Below are 21,105 nucleotides of genomic sequence, written 5' to 3'. Positions count from 1 at the left end.
GGGCACTGGGAGTGATTCCAAGATTACAACCAAAGACGTCCTGCTTTTCTACCCAACTCCCTAAATTTCCTTTGCAAGACCTCATCTCTCTTCATGCCAAAGTCATTAGAATGAATATGGACTATCACCTCTGGCTGCTCACTCTCCTCTTTCAGAATGTCCAATGTTGCTTAGAGACATCCTTGACCTTGGCACTGGGGAGGCAACACATCATCCTGGAGTCTTGCTAGCAGCCACAGAAACCCAAGCCTGTGTGTGTTCCTGATGAGCAACCCTAGCATCATTACCGCTCACTGACACTTTGACATTGCAATGTACAACAACTAATTGTGGTGCCACTAATCTGGCTGTTGCTTCATCCCACCTCCCCCAGCCCAAGAAGCCATTCCCCCGCAACAGTATCCAAACAATATCCTTATTTGATGGGCTTCTGCACTGTCCTGGCAGTCACCCATCTACCAAGCTAAACTTTTGATGTGACCACATCCCTGGAACATCTATACAACTTTCTACCACTTGCATGTTCCTCAGAGTACAACTGCTGCTCCAACTGATCCATGCAGTCAGAGGAGCTGCAGTTGGATACTTCCTGCAGACATAGTTGTCAGGAACATGTGACTTCTTCCTGATCTCCCACATCTCACAGGAGGAGCATACCAATCAACCAACTTGCCATTACTGCCCAACTAGTAGTACATGATTATTTGGTAGTATGGAGTTAAAGTGGGTATTTTACTTCAGGTAGGGGGCATATTCAACATAAAGCAGTAATTAAGGAATGAGTGAAAACTGCTGCTGCTATCTGTAGTGTAAAGATTAAAGCACATCAGAAGGGAACAAACGTCAACCAATTAGGTACCATAGGGATTAAGGTAGGCACATAAGTAGTAACATTAATAGCAATTGGGTTGGAGAAAATAAACAAGCTAGATTTATACAGGCATACAGAAGAGGAACAAATGAATGAATAGGACGTTATAAAGAAGGTTAACCAAATCATTCAGGAGATGGGAAAAAATGTCAGAAGATCTGTTGCCTAGTATCCGAATGCTATGTAGGACAACACTCAGTAGATTAATCTACTAGATTAACTCCATGCAAGTTGAAGGCAGGAAAGAATGCGATTGCCAGGGAATGTCCAGGCTAGTAGCAAGGAAGAGGGATTGCAAGCGAGAGTTAAATGATTTTTGAGAAAGTCATGCAAACAGCTGCATTGACTGGGATAAGATGTTGAGGATCAGCTGACCAAATATGACAGAGGAATGGAACAGGCAGAAATGGAACAGCTTGAGATAATCAATGTAGTCGATAAGATCATGGTTAAGTCTGTGCCAGAGGAGCTAGGCCTCAGGCCACAATAGTCGAGACATTATGAAGTGAAGACAATTAACAAGATATGCCTTTTACTGACATGGAAGGATAACATCATTGCAAGCACTGGTCATAACTGGAGTACATTAAATCCTCCATATCTGTGAGATCACAACTCATGAATTTGCCTTTCTGCGCCAAAAAGTAGCAACAAAATACAACATCCATGGGAAAACTTGGGTGTCTGCAATTTTTAACCTATTTTTAGCCTGTATGTTTAATGAGCTCTGCACTTGCGAATTTCATCATTCACGAGGTTTCACAAACGAAACCCTTGTGCATACAGAGGAGTGATTGTAAGTCAGTGACTGATAAGTTTTCCAAAATAGTTAGTCACAGAAGTTTCAATCAACGTTTCAATAAGTGTTAAAATATTGAAACCTATAAACAGGACCTTCTTTAAAAAGTACAAAAATAAAAAGTTGACGCATCATTTGCTGTTTTGCACATGGTATACTTGCTCTTTTCTGCTTACTTAGACACCTCATTTAAAGCACCTATCTCGAGTCCTCCCTTAGCCAAGCAAAATAATGAAAAAGGTAAAGTCACTATAGTCAAACCAGACCATATGGCAAAAACAAGGACTGCAGATGCTGGAAACCAGATTCTAGATTTCAGTGGTGATGGAAAAGCAGATGAAGGGCCTTTGCTCGAAACATCGATTTTCCCGCTCCTCAGATGCTGCCTGAACTGCTGTGCTTTTCCAGTACCACTAACCCAGACCATATGGCTGCTGTTGCAGTAAAGACGCAACTGGTGGTGGTTTAACTGGAGGGTCACCATACCTCAAGTAAGGGGAGAGGTCGAGAAGGAGAGTGTTTCAAGGTAACCCCAGCTGGTGTGGGAATTGAATCCATGTTGCTGGCATCACTCTGAATCACAAACCAGTTGTCCAACTAACTGTTGGGTTAACTCTATTATTAGTTAAAATTTTCTTTCTCCAGGTTTGCCTGTAAATTTTAGATGCTAATCTTTGTGTTTAACCTTAAATTGAGACAAATCGCCTATGAGAAAGATTGAGGTGTAGGGTTAGGGTTGGGAAATTTGAAACAATGGCTATAAAATCAGATAATCAGTCCTTTTGTTCTTAATGTATGGATCATATCTCGTGGTCAAAACAGAAGAAAAACAAGATTTTAGGTTCAATGCCTGATCTTCAGTGCTACCTAATTTCAGGGGTTGATTAGCTCAGTTGGCTGGACAGCTGATTTGCAATGCAGGGTCACATTGTCAGCATGGGTTCAATTCTTTCAATGGCTGAGGTTACCATGATGGATTCTCTTGCCCTCACCAGCACTGAGATAATACTCAGGTTAAATCACTACCATTTCTCTCAAACCAGACAACAGCCCCATTATGCTTGTTTGTACTTGTCAATTTAGGATGGTTTTAAAGCTAGTTTGTCACCCCCTCTAAGATCAAAGTGCTCACTTTGGATCAGATTAAAATGATATTGTGGAACTGTACCCAAATGAAGAGTGAAAATGCAACTGAGTTGAGGAGAGCAGTAATGTGTAGCAGAAAATGGGAAATATAAGTGTGGCATTGGGTAAGAGGAGTCCTCTTTAACCACCACCTTAGAATGAGCTACTCCAGAAACATAACTATGGCAGTAATCAAGATGATTGCAAGTTGTTACCAGATTTATTGCTTCAACTCATCCTCTTATCCTTAATATTGTTAAAGTCCCTACAGCCATAAAATCAAAAAGTTACAAAATCCTCTGTAGGCCTGCTACACACCAGAATATAGCAAATGCTTCAACTTAAGTTATAGAAAGTCATTTCCTGATACAGAGGATGATTTCATGCTATATCATATAATTTGATAACGGAACTCAAAAAAAAAGTTTCTTACTTACCGGCACATAATTTACAGATTGATGATTTTCATCACAACAGTGTTCACTGTCCCCAGGCAACACATACTGCCCCTTATAAAACTCTCTGACCTTAAAATGAAGAAAGTCAGATTCCTGTCTTAATTGTTCAAAATTTGGTAATGGTTTTGCAGTGGTTTCTGATCTTCCAACTTGTTCACCTTTGGTCAGGTCATTGTCTCCGGCATTTTCATTAGGGTTGGCAATTTCAACCACTTCCAGACTGTCCAAGTCATCTTCATCAAGTTCTTCTTGCGCAGTTACACAAGATGTTGGACTTGGCCATTTTGGTGGCTGTTTTGCACATTTTGAATTGGAACCATAAAGGAATCTTGATGTTTCTTCTGTCCTCCATTCAATTAGTGTTTGTCTTAGTAATTCTAGCACATTACTTTTGCCTGATATGCCAACACCTGAAGTAGAATGGCTCAACTGTTTTGATTTTGCTATCAGCATCTTCAATGATGCAGCACCCTTCTTACTTAGGCCCTGTGTTGTAAAGTTTTTATTTGCTTTCAATGTTGTCAGAGACAAGTTTTTCTCGGATATCAGGGAGCACTTTTCTTCTGGTGTAAAGATCAACTGTTCACTTTTTCCACTTTGGGATGACCTAGAACTTAATGTCTCAGCATTCTTAACATGGCATTTCTTCAATTCTTGTAAAACATTGTCTACTTTATGATCCATTTCGGAATGTTTTGACACTGGTATCATTTTCTTAGATTTTATAATCATATCTGGTTGCTGCTTTTTGAGCTGTTTCTGTGCTGATGCTTTTAAACTACACTTTTCTCCCATAATTATGTTGGAAACAAACTCTTGGTCAGAGTCTCCACTGCTATTGCTTTCACTTGAGGAGGTAGACACATCCTGATCTTCCAAAAAGGGAGAAGCATCAATATGTGATGCATGGATGCTTGAACTTTGAAGCTGCACTTCTTCACCGGCGCTACCCCTATAAGTCAAGAATAAAATATTATAAACAATGACAGAAAAACTAGTTTCAAGATGACAGCCATTAAAAAATTCTGATTGCACTTTAGTAGTCAAAATTATAAAGTAGTGGCTAATGTAAAATTTAAGTAGACAGGCAGAATATTTGGTTATAATGGATTTTCCAATGACTAGTCGTTTTTGCAGCATTGATGGGAATTCCATGTCAGGTTATGGTTAATGTCTATGCTGCCAATTTTTTTCAGGAGTTTTGGGCTTGTATTTAATTCCCTGAAGCTGCCTTAATGCCACAAATGAGGGATAAAATCAAAATGTGCATGCGTTTATCATTTGTGTTGAAAAGCAACTTTTGACTTTTAGGGAAGTGCTGAGGTCTTTTTAGCAAAAAGCTATTGCTTACAAAGATTGATCATGAGATGGTGCATTAGCCAAATATAAAACAACTGTCCTTTTTCTAAATTTTGTCTTGGACAAAAACAAGCTGAATTTCAGAGGCAGATACAGTGTATTTGGAGTGCCTTATTTCCCCATTCAACTTCATTTTAATTTAATTTCTCCCTGTTCCTCTCCTCTTCCCCTGTTTGTTATTGCTGTACTCACCTCTGGTTGGCAGTGTTCGTTAAAATAGCAATTTACTAGAGTCAAGGGGGAATTTGATAGAGGTTCTTAAAAATAAGCCAATCTCTAGGGCTTTTATGATACACCGGTGATTCTCTACCTCTGGAGTTGGCGCTCAGGTTCAAGTCCCACCTGCTCTGATTTTAAAAAACAAACAGCTGGGTCTCTCCTGGTTAAAGCAGCCAGCCATAAGTCCAGGCAGCAGAGATCATGGTTCTCAACTACCTGCCTCACTTTCAAGGCTACATTTGTGTAAAAATCTCTGAATGGGTGGATAAGAAAATTATCTAATAGCTGAGTTCTTGTGCTATTGGACCGAGTAGTCTCTACCTCTGGATCAGGTGGCTTGGGTTCACATCCTACCTGCTCCAGAGGTGTCTGATAACATCTGATCAGGCTGACTTAAAATATCTAAGCTCAGAGTTCTTTATATTGCCATTCATTGGGTAGGGAGCTTGGAATGCACTCAAGGCATCATGGGGGCTGCAGTGTATTATCGACAGCTGGGTAGCTCTTTTGGTAGCCGGTACAGACACAACAGGTCAAATGGCCTCCTTCTGTGTTGTAAAATTCTATGGTTCTAACTCTCCTTTCTACTTCATTTTAATTTAGTTTACTTCTTCTGTGTGCAAGAGTGCACAAGGGAGAGAAAGAATTATTGAGAGGTTGTGATTGAAAGTGCTGCTTCTGATTAGGTGTAACAACAACTATGTTACTTGTAATGCTGTGTTTTTTGCACATGCACAATAGTAGCTCCGCCTAATGTGACATTACCCATATACAGTCTTTACAAAATAGAAAAATGGACTGTTAATGTTTATCTAAATTTATAGACAAATGCGCCATCTCCTGGTCATTTGTACACAACTTTTACAGAATGTTTGTAAACAGTAGCCTCTTTAAAAAGGTCTTAACACTTCCCTAAAAATCACTTTCCTATCAAATGAACATAACCACATTCCAATTTTATTGACCACATTTGTTGCATTAAGGCATCTTCAAAGAATTAAATACAAGATCAAAGCCCAAATGTCCTGAAGACAAGCAGCAGCACATTTAAATGGCATCGACTCATTTTAAAGATAGTCAATACACATGCATGACTTGTGCTACTGCCAAGTATTTTCATCATATCTCCATGCTGACTAAATGATGAGTTATTGATTAATAAATCACTAATATGATTTGACTGGAGAATATGTGTAACATGCTGGTCATAACCAAAGTTTTCCTTAAATTTATTATGTCAAATAAACAAAATTATAGTTCACAAAACATCAATTAAATCATTATGCATACCTTTGTTCCTTTAACAAGCGGCATACAGAAGACCTATAAAACAGAAGACATGATTTTCCATAATTTAAAATCCACACAGACTTTTCCAATTTCTTCCATCAGTTAAACTTAAACCTCTCCATTAATTGGACAACTGCCCAAATCTACTTTAGAGGAGACTTTCATTCCCTTACTGAAGGTTGGATTTCAACCAATTTCCAAAGGGAAAAAGAGCAGAGATAACCCAAGCCTCAGAGGCACCCATATTATCACTTTTTAAATTGGCTAGGTGAAAAAAAAAGGCTTTAAAAGTTCACAGTTATTTTGAGATAAAGCTAAAATTTGAAATGCAAATTTATGATGCCATTGTTACACATCCTTATAGCTATCATAGGATCACGGAGATAAACAGCATGGAAACAAACCCTCAGTCTAACTCGACCATGCTGATCAGATACTTTAAATTAATCTCGTCCCATTTGCCAGCACTTGGCCCACATAAACCTTTCCTATTCACATACCCATCCAGATGCCTTTCAAAATGTTGTAATTGTACAAGCCTCTACCACTTTCATGCAGAGAGTGGTGTGTGTGTGGGGAATGGGCTGCCAGAGGAAAGGTTGTCCTAAGGTTCCTTTTATATCTTTCCTCTCTCACCTTAAACCTATGCCCTTTAGTTTTGGATTCCCCCACCCTGGGGAAAAAAGACTTTGTCTATTTACCCTATTCATGTCTCTCAACATCTCAAACCTCTATAAAAGGTCACCCCTAAGCCTCCAACCCTACAGGGAAAACAACCTCAGCCTATTCAGCCTCTCCATATAGCTCAAATCCTCCAACCCTGGCAACATCTTTGTAAATCTTTTCTGAACCCTTTCAAGTTTCACAACATCTTTCCAAAGGAGAGAGATCAGATTTGACACAGTATTCCAACAGTGGCCTAACCAATGTCCTGTACAGCCACAACATGACCTCCCACTTCCTATACACAATGTTCTGCCCAATAAAGGAAAGCATACCGAACGCCTTCTTCACTATTCTATCTACCTGTGACTCCACTTTCAAGGAACTATGAACCTGCATTCCAAGGTCTCTTTGTTCAGCAACACTCCCTAGGACCTTACCATTAAGTGTATAAGTCCTGCTAAGACTTGCTTTCCCAAAATGCAGCACCTCGCATTTATCTGAATTAAACTCCATCTGCCACTTCTCAGCCCATCGGCCCATCTGGTCAAGATCCCATTGTACTCTGGGGTAACCTTCTTTGCTGTCCACTATACCTCCAATTTTTGTGCCATCTGCAAACTTAGTAACTATACCTCCTGATTTTCAAACCAAAATTATTCATTTAAATGACAAAAAGCAGTGGACCCACCACCGATCCTTTTAGCACACCACTTGTCACAGGCCTCCAGTCTGAAAGCAACCCTCTACCACCACCCTCAGTCTTCTATCTTTGAGCCAGTTCTGTATCCAAATAGCTACTTCTTCCTGTATTCCACGTGATCTAACTGTGCTAACTAGGCAACCATGAGGAATCTTGTCAAACGCCTTACTGAGGTCTATACAGATCATATCCACTGCACCGACCTCATTAATCCTCTTTGTTACTTCCTTAAAAATCTCAATCAAGTTTGAGAGACATGATTTCCCCCACATACAAAGCCATGCTAACAATCCCTAATCAGTCTTTGCTTTTCCAAATACATGTAAATCCTGGACATCAGGATTCCCTCCAACATCTTGCCCACCACTGATGTCAGGCTCATTGGTGTTTAGTTCCCTGTCGCTTCCTTAACCACCTCTCTTAAAGAGTGGCACTACATTAGCCAACTTTCAGTCTTCCAGCACCTCACCTGTGCCTATTGATGATAGGAACATCTCAGTAAGGGACCCAGCAATTACTTCCCTAGCTTCCCATAGAGTTCTAGAGTACACTTGATCAGGTCCTGAGGATACTGAAAGTTCAATGGAAACAATGCAAATTCTAAGAACAAGTCATAAATTTAGAACAAATACTTCACCTTTCTTGATCCCGTGACCATAATGGGTTCTTTGGAATCTGAGCTTCTAAATATTTGGATGCTTTGTAACAAAAATTGCTGCAAAAACACTTAAAATAATTGATTTTAATTAGTATTTATATTTATAGAAATTACCTTTTCTTCAATTTAAACATTCAAGAATAGACTTTTGTTTAAACTTAAAATGATATTTTTCTTAAGGTATGCCTCATGCTCAGGTCCCCATGAGCATAACACCTTGTACCTTGTCAAAGGGCAGGTACATTATTGGACTGTTAACAGCTGCAGAGTCAAAGCCAGAACCACTTTTTACTTACAGTCAGTGAATAGTAAAGAGTAGACCAACCTGCACCACTAATTTGTTTTCAAATTTTGAAACTACTTCAGTGGGGTTCGGTCATCTTTTATTGCATCATCCAAGAATTTACACAATTATGGGCAAGTGAGCAAATTTTGATACATGGGTCTGACCATAATTAAAAGATTGACGAGATAAAAACAATGACTGCAGATGCTGGAAACCAGATTCTGGATTAGTGGTGCTGGAAGAGCACAGCAGTTCAGGCAGCATCCAAGGAGCAGCGAAATCGACGTTTCGGGCAAAAGCCCTTCATCAGGAATAAGGGCTTTTGCCCGAAACTTCGATTTCACTGCTCCTTGGATGCTGCCTGAACTGCTGTACGCTTCCAGCACCACTAATCCAGAACATAATTAAAAGATTACTGTAGAATAATACGAATAGTTAACAGGCACTTTTTCTCCTCTAGAATATTTAACTTTACAGTCCATATCTTTTGGACTCCTAGAAAGACAACATAGAACAGAGGTTGGAAATAATGACTATCAAATTACACAAAAAAAATTGGAAGCAAAAGCTATTTCTGACAGCTCTGACAGACAAATAATACTAAATGAAGAATCTCAGTGTTTAACAATCTAAATCTTTATTGCAGCCTTTTAAAAAGTGTCAGTCACAAACTGAACATGCTAAGTAAAACATAACTTGAATACTTGTGGATCAGTTCCAGTTCTATTAGTAATTGGTACCCATCCAAATTGCCCTCAAAAAGAAGTTGAGTGAGATTGGAGTCTCACACAGATTAACAACAAGTAAAGACAAGTAATTTCTATTCCTAAAAGGAAATTAGGGACCTCAATCTCTTTTTTTCACATAACATATTATTGAAGACTGAATTCAAATTCTCAAACTTTTGTTAAGAATTTGAGCACAGATGCTCTGCATTTTAAGCCCGGTTTCTGAAGTTAGCCAACTGAAATGCTACTCAGTAGTAATAGTACTCGTGTACTATTCATAGATCAGCAACATGTCTCATATTAATACAACTAGCTTCTTAGGTCTGCAAACATAATTACAATATTTAATTTTATTTGAATTAGAATCCTTACAGTGTGGAAACAGGCCCTTTGGCCCAACAAGTCCACGGCGACCCTCCGAAGAGTAATCCACACAGACCCATTCCCCAACTCTATATTTGCCTCCGACTAATACACCTAACCTACACAGAGTCATAGAGATGTACAGCATGGAGACAGACCCTTCGGTCCAACCTGTCCATGCCGACCAGATATTCCAACCCAATCTAGTCCCACTTGGCAGCATCCGGCCCATATCCCTCCAAACCCTTCCTCTTCATATACCCATCCAAATGCCTCTTAAATGTTGCAGTTGTACTAGCCTCCATCACTTCATCTGGCAGCTCATTCCATACCACTCTCTGCGTGCAAAAGTTGCCCCTTAGGTCTCTTTTATATCTTTCCCCTCTCACCCTAAACCTATGCCCTCTAATTCTGGACTCCCCGACACCAGGGAAAAGACTTTGTCTATTTATCCTATCCATGCCCCTCAATTTTATAAATCTCTATAAGGTCACCCCTCAGCCTCCGACGCTCCAGGGAAAACAGCCCCAGCCTGTTCAGCCTCTCCGTATAGCTCAAATCCTCCAACCCTGGCAACAGCCTTGTAAATCTTTTCTGAACCCTTTCAAGTTTCACAACATCTTCTCTGAAGAAGGTGGGCAATTTAAGCAAGGCCAATTCATCTAACCCACACGTCTTTGGATTGTGGGAGAAACCCACGCAGACATGGGGAGAACGTGCAAACTCCACGCAGACAGTTGCCAGAGGCTGGAAGCCAACCAGTGTCCCTGGCGCTGTGAGGCAGCAGTATTAATCACTTAGCCATGCTGCCCATATTCTTTTGGAGTTGTTCTCAGTTTAGTCATAACTTTCTACTTTTGAGAGCAGCAATATGTTAAACAATGCTCTAAAAATTTCCATATAATTTTCATTCCAGAGTAGTGTAAACAAAAGGCGCAAACCCAACTAACACATATAAATCTAGGGATATTCAATACAATTCTCTCAACACAAATTATTTCAAATCAACTAGAAAGTCTTTTTAAAAAGTTCTTACCTTTCTTTCAGTAATGTCATAAACTCGATTGGTGTGGGTAGATATTCTGTATTGCTGTTTAGGTACCTTGATGGAATTTAAAAAAAGAATCAGAGGTAACATCATAATCAGTAAAAGACTGCCAAATAGCTCAGCTGTTGCACACAATAAGAGCCAAATAAATAGATGTAAGTATCAAATGGATGCAAGTAAAATAATAGCAGTATTATTTTATTTGTCATGGTTTCAGTGAACTGCGGTCTGCTCACAGTAACCATTTTATCATGTATCAGACAAGAATGACTATACTTTGGAATACACACAGCCAGTCAGCCCTGTGAGCTTGGTTTGTCACTCTAGATCATGGCTAATCAAAAACACTGTCAAAATCCTACACTCTCTCATATCCCTTTACGTCATTAGTCATAGTTACAATGGTATGACTGTCATTAGGATTTGGAAGTCTATCGACTTCAGTCTTGTACAGCTTTCTAAGATTGAGAATTCCAAAGATTCACTATCCTCCAAGTAAAGAAACTCCATTTGATCTCAGTCCTAAGTTAACTTGTCCCCAAACTGTGATCCATAGTTCTATGCTGCCTTAGTCGCTGGTCTACTAATTCAGAACCTCAGCCGAATGATCTGGGAACATGGATTTCAATCCCACCAGGGCAGATAGTGAAATGGGATTCAATTTAAAAAAAATTGGAGTAAAGCTAGTCTAATGGCAAACAACTAATCTCTGTTGATTGTTATACAAGCCCATCTGGTTCACTAACGTCCTTTAGGGAAGGAACTTTGCCATGCTGATCTGGCTTGGCTGATATGGCTCCAGAACAACAGCAAAAATGGTTGACTCTTGACTACCCTCTGGTAATTTAGCCAATGGGCTAGAAAAGCTGGCCCAGTCAGTGGGCTTCTGAAAAAACAAGTTGAGACCCAAAAACTGATCTTTGCTGTACCTTGCTGTTCCTACACGTCTACTTCAATTAGCACCAAATAGGGGCTGGATAAGCTCGGACTGTCTACTTTGGAGCAGAAAAGATTGAGGGAGACCTGATAGAGGTGCATACAATTATGAAAGGATGGACAGGATGAATACAAAGAAGCTCCTTTCTCTTAGTCATAGGGACAATAACAGAGGAACACAATAAGGTGAAAGGGAAGAGGTTTTTAAAAATTCATTTGTGGGATGTGGGCTTCAGTGGCCAGTCATAATTTTTTGCCCGTCCTCAGTCGCCCTTGAGAAGTGAGCTGCCTTCTTGAGTCGCTGCAATCTATGTGCTGTAGGTTGACCCACAATGCCCTTATGGAAGGAATGCTAGGCTTTTGACTCAACAGTGAAGAAAGAGAGACATATTTCCAAGTCAGGACAGTGAGTGATTTGGAGGGGAACTTGTAGGTGATAGTATTCCCATGTATCTGCTGTCCTTTTAGATGGAAGTGGTTATGGGTTTGGAAGGTGCTGTCTGAGGATCTTTGGTGAATTTCTGCAGTGGATCTTTTAGTCATTACATACTGCTGCTCCTGAGTGTCAGTGGAGGAGGGAATAGATGCTTGTGGATGTAGGATGTGGATCAAGCAGCTTTTGTCCTTGATGGGGTCAGGCTTCTTCAGTGTTCTTGGAGCTACACTCATCCAAGCAATTGGGGAGTATTCCATCATACTCCTGACTTGTGCCTTATAGATGATGGATAGACCTAGCAGAGTCAGGTGCTGAGCTACTTGCCTCAGTATTCCTAGCCTCGGACTTGTGGCCACTGTTTTTTTTTTCTTTTTTTTTTCCAAAGAACTGCAGATTAGATTACATTACAGTGTGGAAACAGGCCCTTCGGCCCAACAAGTCCACACCGACCCACGAAGCGCAACCCACCCATACCCCTACATTTACCCCTTACTTAACACTACGGGCAACTTAGCATGGCCAGTTCTTTGGACTGTGGGAAGAAACCGGAGCACCCGGAGGAAACCCACGCAGACACGGGGAGAACTTGCAAACTCCACACAGTCAGTCGCCTGAGGCGGGAATTGAACCCGGGTCTCCAGCGCTGTGAGGCAGCAGTGCTAACCACTGTGCCACCGTGCCCGGCCACTGTTTTTATGTGATGAATCTAATTTAGTTTCTGATTGATGGCAAGTCCTAGGTTGCTGATGGTGGGGGATTCAGTGATGATCATAGCCTGGCATTTGTGGGGTGTGAATGTTACCTGCCACTTGTCAACCTAAGCCTAGATATTGTCCTGATCTTGTTGCATTTGGACATGCACTTCTTCAGTATCTGATGGGTTATGATTGGAGCTGAACATTGCGCAATCAGTAAACATCCCCATTTCTGACTTCATGATGAAGAGAAGATGATTGGGTTTAGGACACTACCCAAACAAACTCTGGTTGAGGTGTCCTGACCCCAACAACCGTGATCACCCTCTTATATGCCAATGTGAATTAAATCACTGGAGAGTTTGCCCATTGATTCCAATTTTGCTAGGGCTCCTTGATGCCACACTTAGTCAAATGCTGTCGATGTCAAAGGCTGTCACTCATCTGACCACTGGAATTCAGCTTTGTCCATATTTGAACCAAGGCTGTCATGAGATCAGAACCTGAGTGGCCCTGGCAGAACAAACTGAACGTCACTGAGCAGGTGCTGTCTGATAGCTTGATGATACCTTGCATTGCTTTATTGATAATTGAGAGTAGACTAATGGGGCAGTAATTGACTGGGGCAGATTTGCCCTACTTTATGTACAGGACATATCTGGGCAATTTTCCACAGTCAGGTAAATGCCAGTGTTGTAACTGTATTGGAAGAGCTTGGCTTGGGGAGCAGCAAATTCTGGAGCACAAGCCTTTAGTACTGCTACCCATAGCCTTTGCAGCATCCAGTGTCTAGAAGGGAATGGAGGAAGCGTTTTCATCCTGACAGTGGTGGGGCCTGGAATTCACTGCTGGGGTGGGTAGTTGAAGGGGTAAATTTCACAACTTTTAAATAAAAGTACTTGAATAAGCACTTGAAATGTCTTAACATTCAAGATTCTGGGCTCACTGTTGGAAAGGGAGGCTCATGTTGATTTAGTGTAGCTTTAGTGGTAGAGACTTGATGGGCTCATGGGTCAAAGGGCCTTTTCTGGCTGTCTGATTATATGACACCCAGGTCTTGATACATTTTCTTGCTTATCAATTTATAACCAAAAGTATAATGTGCCTTCTTGTTTTAACTACAAAAGTAGATAACCTCATATTTATGTACATTATACTGCATGTTTCATGCACTCAGCTTGACCAGAAGCAGCTCTGCATCCTCCTCATAACTCACCCTCCTGCCCAGATTTGAGACATCTGCAAATGTGAAGATATTAAATTTAAGTCCCTCCTTCAACCCATTACTATATGGTGAACAGCTGGGGTTTGAACACTGATCACTTCATCCATGGTCTCTTTCTTTCAGTATCACAGTGCAAAATATTCATTTTCATCTCCCCCATTTTCTGTGGCTCCACTCAAAGTTCTCCGTTGATGAAGTCTAAAATGCTCCCTATCCTAAAGCTTAGTACATTTTTGGCAATTTTATATGCCTCCTCCTTTGACATAATGAAATCCTTCATTTCCTTTGTTAGCCACATTACAGCAGAATGTAACTGCTGCTCTTAGAACCCGAACACAATAAGCTGATGCCTACGAGACAAATGGGGGTAGTTAGGCAACAGTATAAAGAAAGTAGGAGTATACTTAGGGACATGAGATAGCTTTGGCAAATAGAATTAAGGAGAATCCAAAAGGGGTTTTACAAATATGTGAAGGACAAAAGGATAACTAGGGAGAGAATAGGGTCCCTCAAAGATCAGCAAGGCGGCCTTTGGGTGGAGCCACAGAAAATGGGGGGAGATACTAAATGAATATTTTGCATTAGTATTTACTGTGGAAAAGGATATGGAAGATTTAGATAGTAGGGAAATAGATGGTGACATCTTGCAAAATTTTCAGATTACACAGAGGAGGATGTGCTGGATGCCTTGAAAAGCATAAAAGTTGATAAATCCCCAGGACCTGATCAGGTGTACCCGAGAACTCTGTGGGAAGCTAGAGAAGTGTTTGCTGGGCCTCTTGCTGAGATATTTGTATCATCATAGTCACAGGTGAGGTGCCGGAAGACTGGAGGTTGGCTAACATGGTGCCACTGTTTAAGGAGGGCAGTAAAGACAAGCCAGGGAATTATAGACCGGTGAGCCTGACCTCAGTGGTGGGCAAGTTGTTGGAGAGAATCCTGAGGGACAGAATGTACATGTATTTGAAAAGGCAAGGACTGATTCAGAATAGTCAACATGGCTTTGTGTGTGGGAAATCATGTCTCACAAACTTGATTGAGTTTTTTGAAGTAGTAACAAAGATGATTGATGAGGGCAGAGCAGTAGATGTGATCTATATGGACTTCAGTAAGGCGTTCGACAAGGTTCCCCATGGGAGACTGATTAGCAAGGTTAGATCTCACAGAATACAGGGAGGACTAGCCATTTGGATACAGAACTGGCTCAAAGGTAGAAGACAGAGGGTGGTGGTGGAGGGTTGTTTTTCAGACTGGAGGCCTGTAACCAGTGAAGTGCCACAAGGATCGGTGCTGGGTCCTCTTTTTTTTGTCATTTACATAAATGATTTGGATGCGAGCATAAGAGGTACAGTTAGTAAGTTTGCAGATGAGACCAAAATTGGAGGTGTAGTGGATAGCAAAAAGGGTTACCTCATTACAACAGGATCTAGACTAGATGGGCCAATGGGCTGAGAAGTGGCAGGTGGAATTTTAATTCAGATATATGCAAGGTGTTGCATTTTGGGAAAGCAAATCTTAGCAGCACTTATACACTTAATGGTTAAGGTCCTAGGGAGTGTTGCTGAACAAAGAGACCTTGGAGTGCAGGTTCATAGCTCCTTGAAAGTGGAGTCGCAGGTAGATAGGATAGTGAAGGCAGCATTTGGTAGGCTTTCCTTTATTGATCTGAGTATGGAGTACAGGAGTTGGGAGGTCATGTTGTGGCAGAACAGGACATTGGTTAGGCCACTGTTGGAATATTGTATGCAATTCAGGTCTCCTTCCTATTGGAAAGATATTGTGAAACTTGAAAGGGTTCAGAAAAGATTTACAAGGATGTTGCCAGGGTTGGAGGATCTGAGCTACAGGGAGAGGCTGTACAGGCTGGGGCTGTTTTCTCTGGAGCGTCAGAGACAGATGGGGTGATCTTATAGAGGTTTACAAAATTATGAGGGGCATGGATAGGATAAATAGACAGTCTTTTCCCTGGGGTGCGGTAGTCCAGAACTAGAGAGTATAGGTTTAGGGTGAGGGGAAAGATATAAAAGAGACCTAAGGGGCAACTTTTTCCACGCAGGAGGGTGGTACATGTATGGAATGAGCTGCCAGAGGAAGTGGCGGAGGCTGGTACAATGGCAACATTTAAGAGGCATTTGGATGGGTATATGAATAGAAAGGGTTTGAAGGGATATGGGCGGGGTGCCAGCAGGTAGGACTAGATTGGGTTGGCATATCTGGTCGGCATGGACTGGTTGGACCGAAAAGGTCTGTTTCCATGCTGTATATCTCTATGACTCTAATATATAAAGAAGCACTATTTGGGCACACAGTTCTCTACTCACTGTAGGGAAATAAAATATGTAGATGTCGACCACAGCATTCCAGTCACCTAATGTTCTCCTCAATTAAGCATGTTTATAAAAGCGTATGGTAGACTTTTTATATTATTTCTATTCACATCATTGGGGCCAGCAAAAAAGTGGCCTCAGATGCAATATGAACTGAATAGGCATTGGAAAGTCTTCTACTGAAAGACAAAATGATACAGAACTAAAGATTTATTTTCTTTCCTATTGGTCAAATTACATCAGATCTATTGTCAAGTGAAAGATAGGAACAATATTGTGAAACTTGGAAAGGTTCAGAAAAGATTTACAAGGACGTTGCCAGGGTTAGAGGGCTTGTGCTATAAGGAGAGGCTGAATAGGCTGGGACTGTTTTCCCTGGAGCACTGAAGCGGAGTGGCGACCTTAGAGAAGTTTATAAAATCATGAGGAGCATGGATAGGGTAAATAGATAAGGTCTTTTCCCTAGGGTCCAGAACGAGGGCATAGATTTAGGTTGAGGGGGGGTAAAAGATTTAAAGAGGGACTCAAGGGGCAACTTTTTCACGGAAAGAGTGGTACGTGTATGGAATGAGCTGCCAGAGGAAGTGGTGGAAGCTGGTAAATAGGAAGGATTTAGAGCGATACAGGTCTAGTGCTGGCAAATGGGACTAAATTAATTTAGTATATCTGGTTGGCATGGTCAAGTTGAATCGAAGGGTCTGTTTCTGTGCTATATATCTGATTTTATGTATGGATTTGGTGAAGCTTGTAAAACCGTCAACTAGTTGTTTATGTAACAAATCATGGAAAATTAAATTTAAAAATCTTCAATATCAGAAGATACAACAAAAAAATACTTGAGCAGAAAGTACTTGCACTCTGAAATAGTGGAATGAGGGTCCTCTGTTATGTGACTGGAGGGTTTGAGTGAGAGGGAGAGGCTGAGGCTGAGTGTTGTGGCATTTTTATCCTGGAGTGTCAGAGGCTGAGGGGTGACCTTATACAGGTTTATAAGGTCTGAGGGGCATGGATATGCTGAATAGCCAGGTTCTCTTTAGAGTGGGGAAGTTCAAAATGAAACAGAAGAGATTTAAAAAAAAAGGACCAGAGGGGTAACCAGGAGACCATAAGACATAGGAGTGCAAACAAGGCCGTTCGGCCCATCAGGTCCACTCCACCATTTAATCAGGGCTGCTCAGTGTTTCAATTCCACTGACCCACACACTCCCTGTAGCTATTAATTCCTCGCGAGATCAAGAATTTATCAATCTCTGCCTTGAAGACACCCAACATCCCCGCCTACACTGCACTCCGTAGCAATGAATTCCACAGGCCCACCACTCTGGCTGAAGAAATACCTCATTTCCATTCTAAATTGACCCCTTCTAATTTTGAGGCATTGCCCACAGATTCTAGTCTCCCCACCTAACGGAAACAATTTCCCAGCATCCACCCTTTCTAAGCCATACATTATCTTGTAAGTTTCTATTAGATCTTCCCTCAATCTTCTAAACTCTAATGAATACAATCCCAGGATCCTCAGCTGTTAATCATATGTTAGGCCTACTATTCAAGGGATCAGCAGTGTGAATCTCTGCTGGACATGCTTCAGTACGTCCTTCCTGAGGTGCGGGGCCCAATATTGGACAGTATTCTAAATTGGGCTTAACTATAGCTTTATAAAGTCTCAGAAGCACATCGCTGCTTTTGTAATTCAACCCTCGAGGTAAATGAAAACATTATATTTGCTTTCTTAATCACAGATTCAACTTGCAAGTCAACCTTGAGAATCCTGGATGAGCATTCCAAGACCCTTTGTACTTTGGCTTTATGAATTTTCCTCAGTTTAAAAAGGTCCATGCCCGTATTCTTTTTCCAAAATGCAAGACCTCGCAGTTGCTCACGTTGAATTTCATCAGCCATTTCCTGGACCACTCTCCTAAACTGTCTAAATCTTTGTGGCCTCCCCACTTTCTCAGAACTACTATATAAAAAGTGAACAGCTGTGGCCCCAACACTGCGGGACACTACTAGTCACCAACTGCCATTTCGAAAAAGAACCTTTTTACCCAAACTGTCTGCCTCCTGTCAGACAGCCAATCCTCAATCCATGGCAGAAGCTCACCTCTAAAACCATGAGTCCTCACCTTACTCAGCAGCCTCCCGTCAGGCACCTTATCAAAGGCCTTTTGGAAGTCTAGATAGACACCCACTGGGTGTCCTTGGTCTAACCTATTCATTACCTTTTCAATGAGTTTTAACAAGTTTGTCAGGCACGACCTCCCCTAACTAAATCCATGCTGACGTGTTCTAATCCAACCCCGCACGTCCACGAATTTAGAAATCTCATCCTTAACGATAGATTCTACAATTTTACCTACAACTGAGGTTAAGCTAATCGGCCTACAATTTTCCATCTTTTGTCTTGATCCTTTCTTGACCAAGGGGGTTACAACAGTGATCTTTCCAATCATCTGGGACTTTCCCTGATTCCAGTGATTTTTGAAAGATCACAGTCAGTGCCTCCACTATTTCCTCAGCCACCTCTCAGAACTCTGATGTAGCCCATCAATTTTTAGACCTTTTAGCTTTTCTAGCACTCTTTTGCAATGGCTACCATACTCAACTCTGCCCTTTGACTCTCAATTGTTGGGATATTGTTTGGAGATGGCACAGTGGTTAGCACTACTGCCTCAGTGCCAGGGACCCAGGTTCAATGCCTGCCTCAGGTAACTGTCTGCATGGGTTTCCTCCAGGTACCCCAGTTTCCTCCCACAGTCCAAAGATGTGCAGGTTAGGTGAATTAGCCATGCTAAATTGCTCAGTGTTAGGTGCATTATTTAGGGGTAAATGGGTGTGGGTGGGTTGCTCTTCAGAGGGTTGGTGTGGACTTGTTGGGCCATACTGTAGGAAATCTAATCTATTACTCCTGTCTTCCACTGTGAAGACTGACACAAAGTGCTTAAGTTCTTCAGCTATTTCCTTACCTCCCAGCACGAGCCTTCCTGCATCAATTTGGAGCAGTCCAATCTCTATTTTTGCCTCTCGTTTGTTTCATATGTATTGAACAGACCCTACGATCATTTCTACTATTACTGGAGAGCTTATCTTCATATTTGATCTTTTTCTTCCTTGTTTCTTTGTTATCCTGTTTATTTTTGTAGTCTTCCCAATCTAATTTCCCAGTGTTTCTGGCCACTTTATAAGCTCTCGCTTTCTTTGATACATTTCCTGACTTCCTTTGTCAGCCATGGCTGTCTAACCCCTCCCCGGATAATCTTTTCTTTGGGATGAACCTCTGTACTGAGTCCTCAATTACACCCAGATACTCCTGCTATTGTTGCTCTACTGTCTACGGTAACATTTTCATGCAGAGGGTGGTGCACATATGGAACGAGCTGCCAGAGAGGTGGTGGAGGCTGGTACAATTACAGCATTTAAAAGACATTTGGGTGGATATAGGAATAGGAAAGGTATGGAGGAACATGGGCCAAATGTCAGCAAATGGGATTAGGTCAGATTGGGATGTCTGGTCAGCACAGACCAGTTGGACCATAGGGTCTGTTTCCATGTTGTATGTCTCTACGGGAAGACAGAAGATGTAACTATTCTCTTGTAGGACAGAGAAATTAATGGGAGATAGAATCGAGCAGTTTAAAGTTATGAAACATTCTGACAGGGAAGATATGGCAAAACCATTTCCACAAGATATGGGATCAGTACCAGAGAGGAGAATAAGAATTTTCCTTTTGAAAATGCAACGAGTTATTAAGAATACACTGCCTAAAAAGGTATTGTGAAGTAGATTCAGTAATAACTTTCAAAATGAAATTGGATATATACACTGGGAGGGGATGGCAGGGTAGGGGTTAAGAATATTTGCAAGGCTTTGGGGAGAATAATATGGATAGTTCCTGGATGCTGGACCAAACAAAATCTCTTTCTAATGGGAGAAATACTTTATACCTTTCTTTTAAAATAGAACTATTGGTTGTGAACTAGCAGTATACACATTTATTCAAACAACCAAGGACATCTAAAAGATCTCTATTCTTTTATCATCCTTTTTGCAATAGGAACTTGTTCCCGTTCAACTTTGCACATGGGTGAGATATACTGGATGAAAGCCCTTTGCTGGAGATTGCATTCTATTGTTTTCTACTTATGGTTAGTTGGTAATGAAATTGGTCTTTCACTTAAAGAATCGTTGTAACTGGCTTCTTATTACTGAAGTAGAAATTAGTTAATTACATTTTAACTGGAGAAATGTATGGTTTCATGTTGGAAGACACTAATATTTGTTGTAGCCAATCAGGGAGTTTGCAAAGTGGGAAGCTGATTTGCTCATCAGCATCTGGTGTGACACTACTTGTCATTTATTTTCACAAATAGCTGCAAATTAATACAAATAAACATAATAGACTTACATTCTCAAGTTTATTTTGACAAATAGGATAGCCACACTGTTCAATTATGGACCGCTCTTCCACAATATCCTTATAATGGACTGCAGTAATAAAATGTACCTAAGAACACAAAGAGGCAAAGTTAAATACGCATCTGCAAATGCATCCAAAAAAAAAACCCCAAAATTATTCAATATCAGTTTGCCACTTGAAAGTTATTTTCCAAATTATAAAAGACTAACATTTATATATTCCACACAAATGAAACTAGGCAGGCTGCATATATTAGAGTCTTTTGTCTTTAATGGGATGTGGGCATTACCAGCAACTGTTGTCCAGAAAATTAAAGCCAATCTCATTTGCTGTGGATGTGGTGTGACATCTATGCCAGACTAAGCAAGGACTGTAGACTTCCTTCCATAAGTGGCATTTGTAAAACAAAAAGGTGTAGTGAATGGAACGATGTCAGCCAGGAGAATGAGTTCCGTGATTGGGGCTGTTAACGTGATCCTGGCTGATGGATGTAAACTA

General features: G+C 41.0%; 1 protein-coding gene across 3 annotated transcripts in view; it reads right to left on the bottom strand.

Moving 5' to 3' along the window:
- Positions 1-21,105, bottom strand: part of rpap2 (RNA polymerase II associated protein 2) — a 132,561-nt gene that overhangs the window by 104,448 nt on the left and 7,008 nt on the right. For 2 of the 3 annotated variants that reach the window (XM_087990449.1, XM_087990448.1), the window contains 5 exons: positions 20,596-20,694; positions 10,559-10,624; positions 8,125-8,202; positions 6,122-6,154; positions 3,233-4,205 (listed from right to left, as the gene is read on the bottom strand). In XM_087990449.1, coding sequence (XP_087846575.1) covers positions 3,233-4,205; positions 6,122-6,154; positions 8,125-8,202; positions 10,559-10,624; positions 20,596-20,597 — 1,152 coding nt within the window. In that variant the 5' untranslated portion in view covers positions 20,598-20,694. Of the gene's footprint in view, positions 1-3,232; positions 4,206-6,121; positions 6,155-8,124; positions 8,214-10,558; positions 10,625-20,595; positions 20,695-21,105 lie in introns of all 3 variants that reach the window. The other variant, XM_043698791.2, reaches the window with a different exon arrangement.

This window comes from Chiloscyllium plagiosum, unplaced genomic scaffold, assembly GCF_037043375.1.
Source record: "Chiloscyllium plagiosum isolate Xiang-an unplaced genomic scaffold, Cpla_swu_hap1 HiC_scaffold_9, whole genome shotgun sequence".
NCBI classification, from domain to species: Eukaryota; Metazoa; Chordata; class Chondrichthyes; order Orectolobiformes; family Hemiscylliidae; genus Chiloscyllium; species Chiloscyllium plagiosum.
The sequence above is the reverse complement of the archived record's forward strand: the minus strand, read 5'-3'. Positions and strand labels throughout refer to the sequence as shown.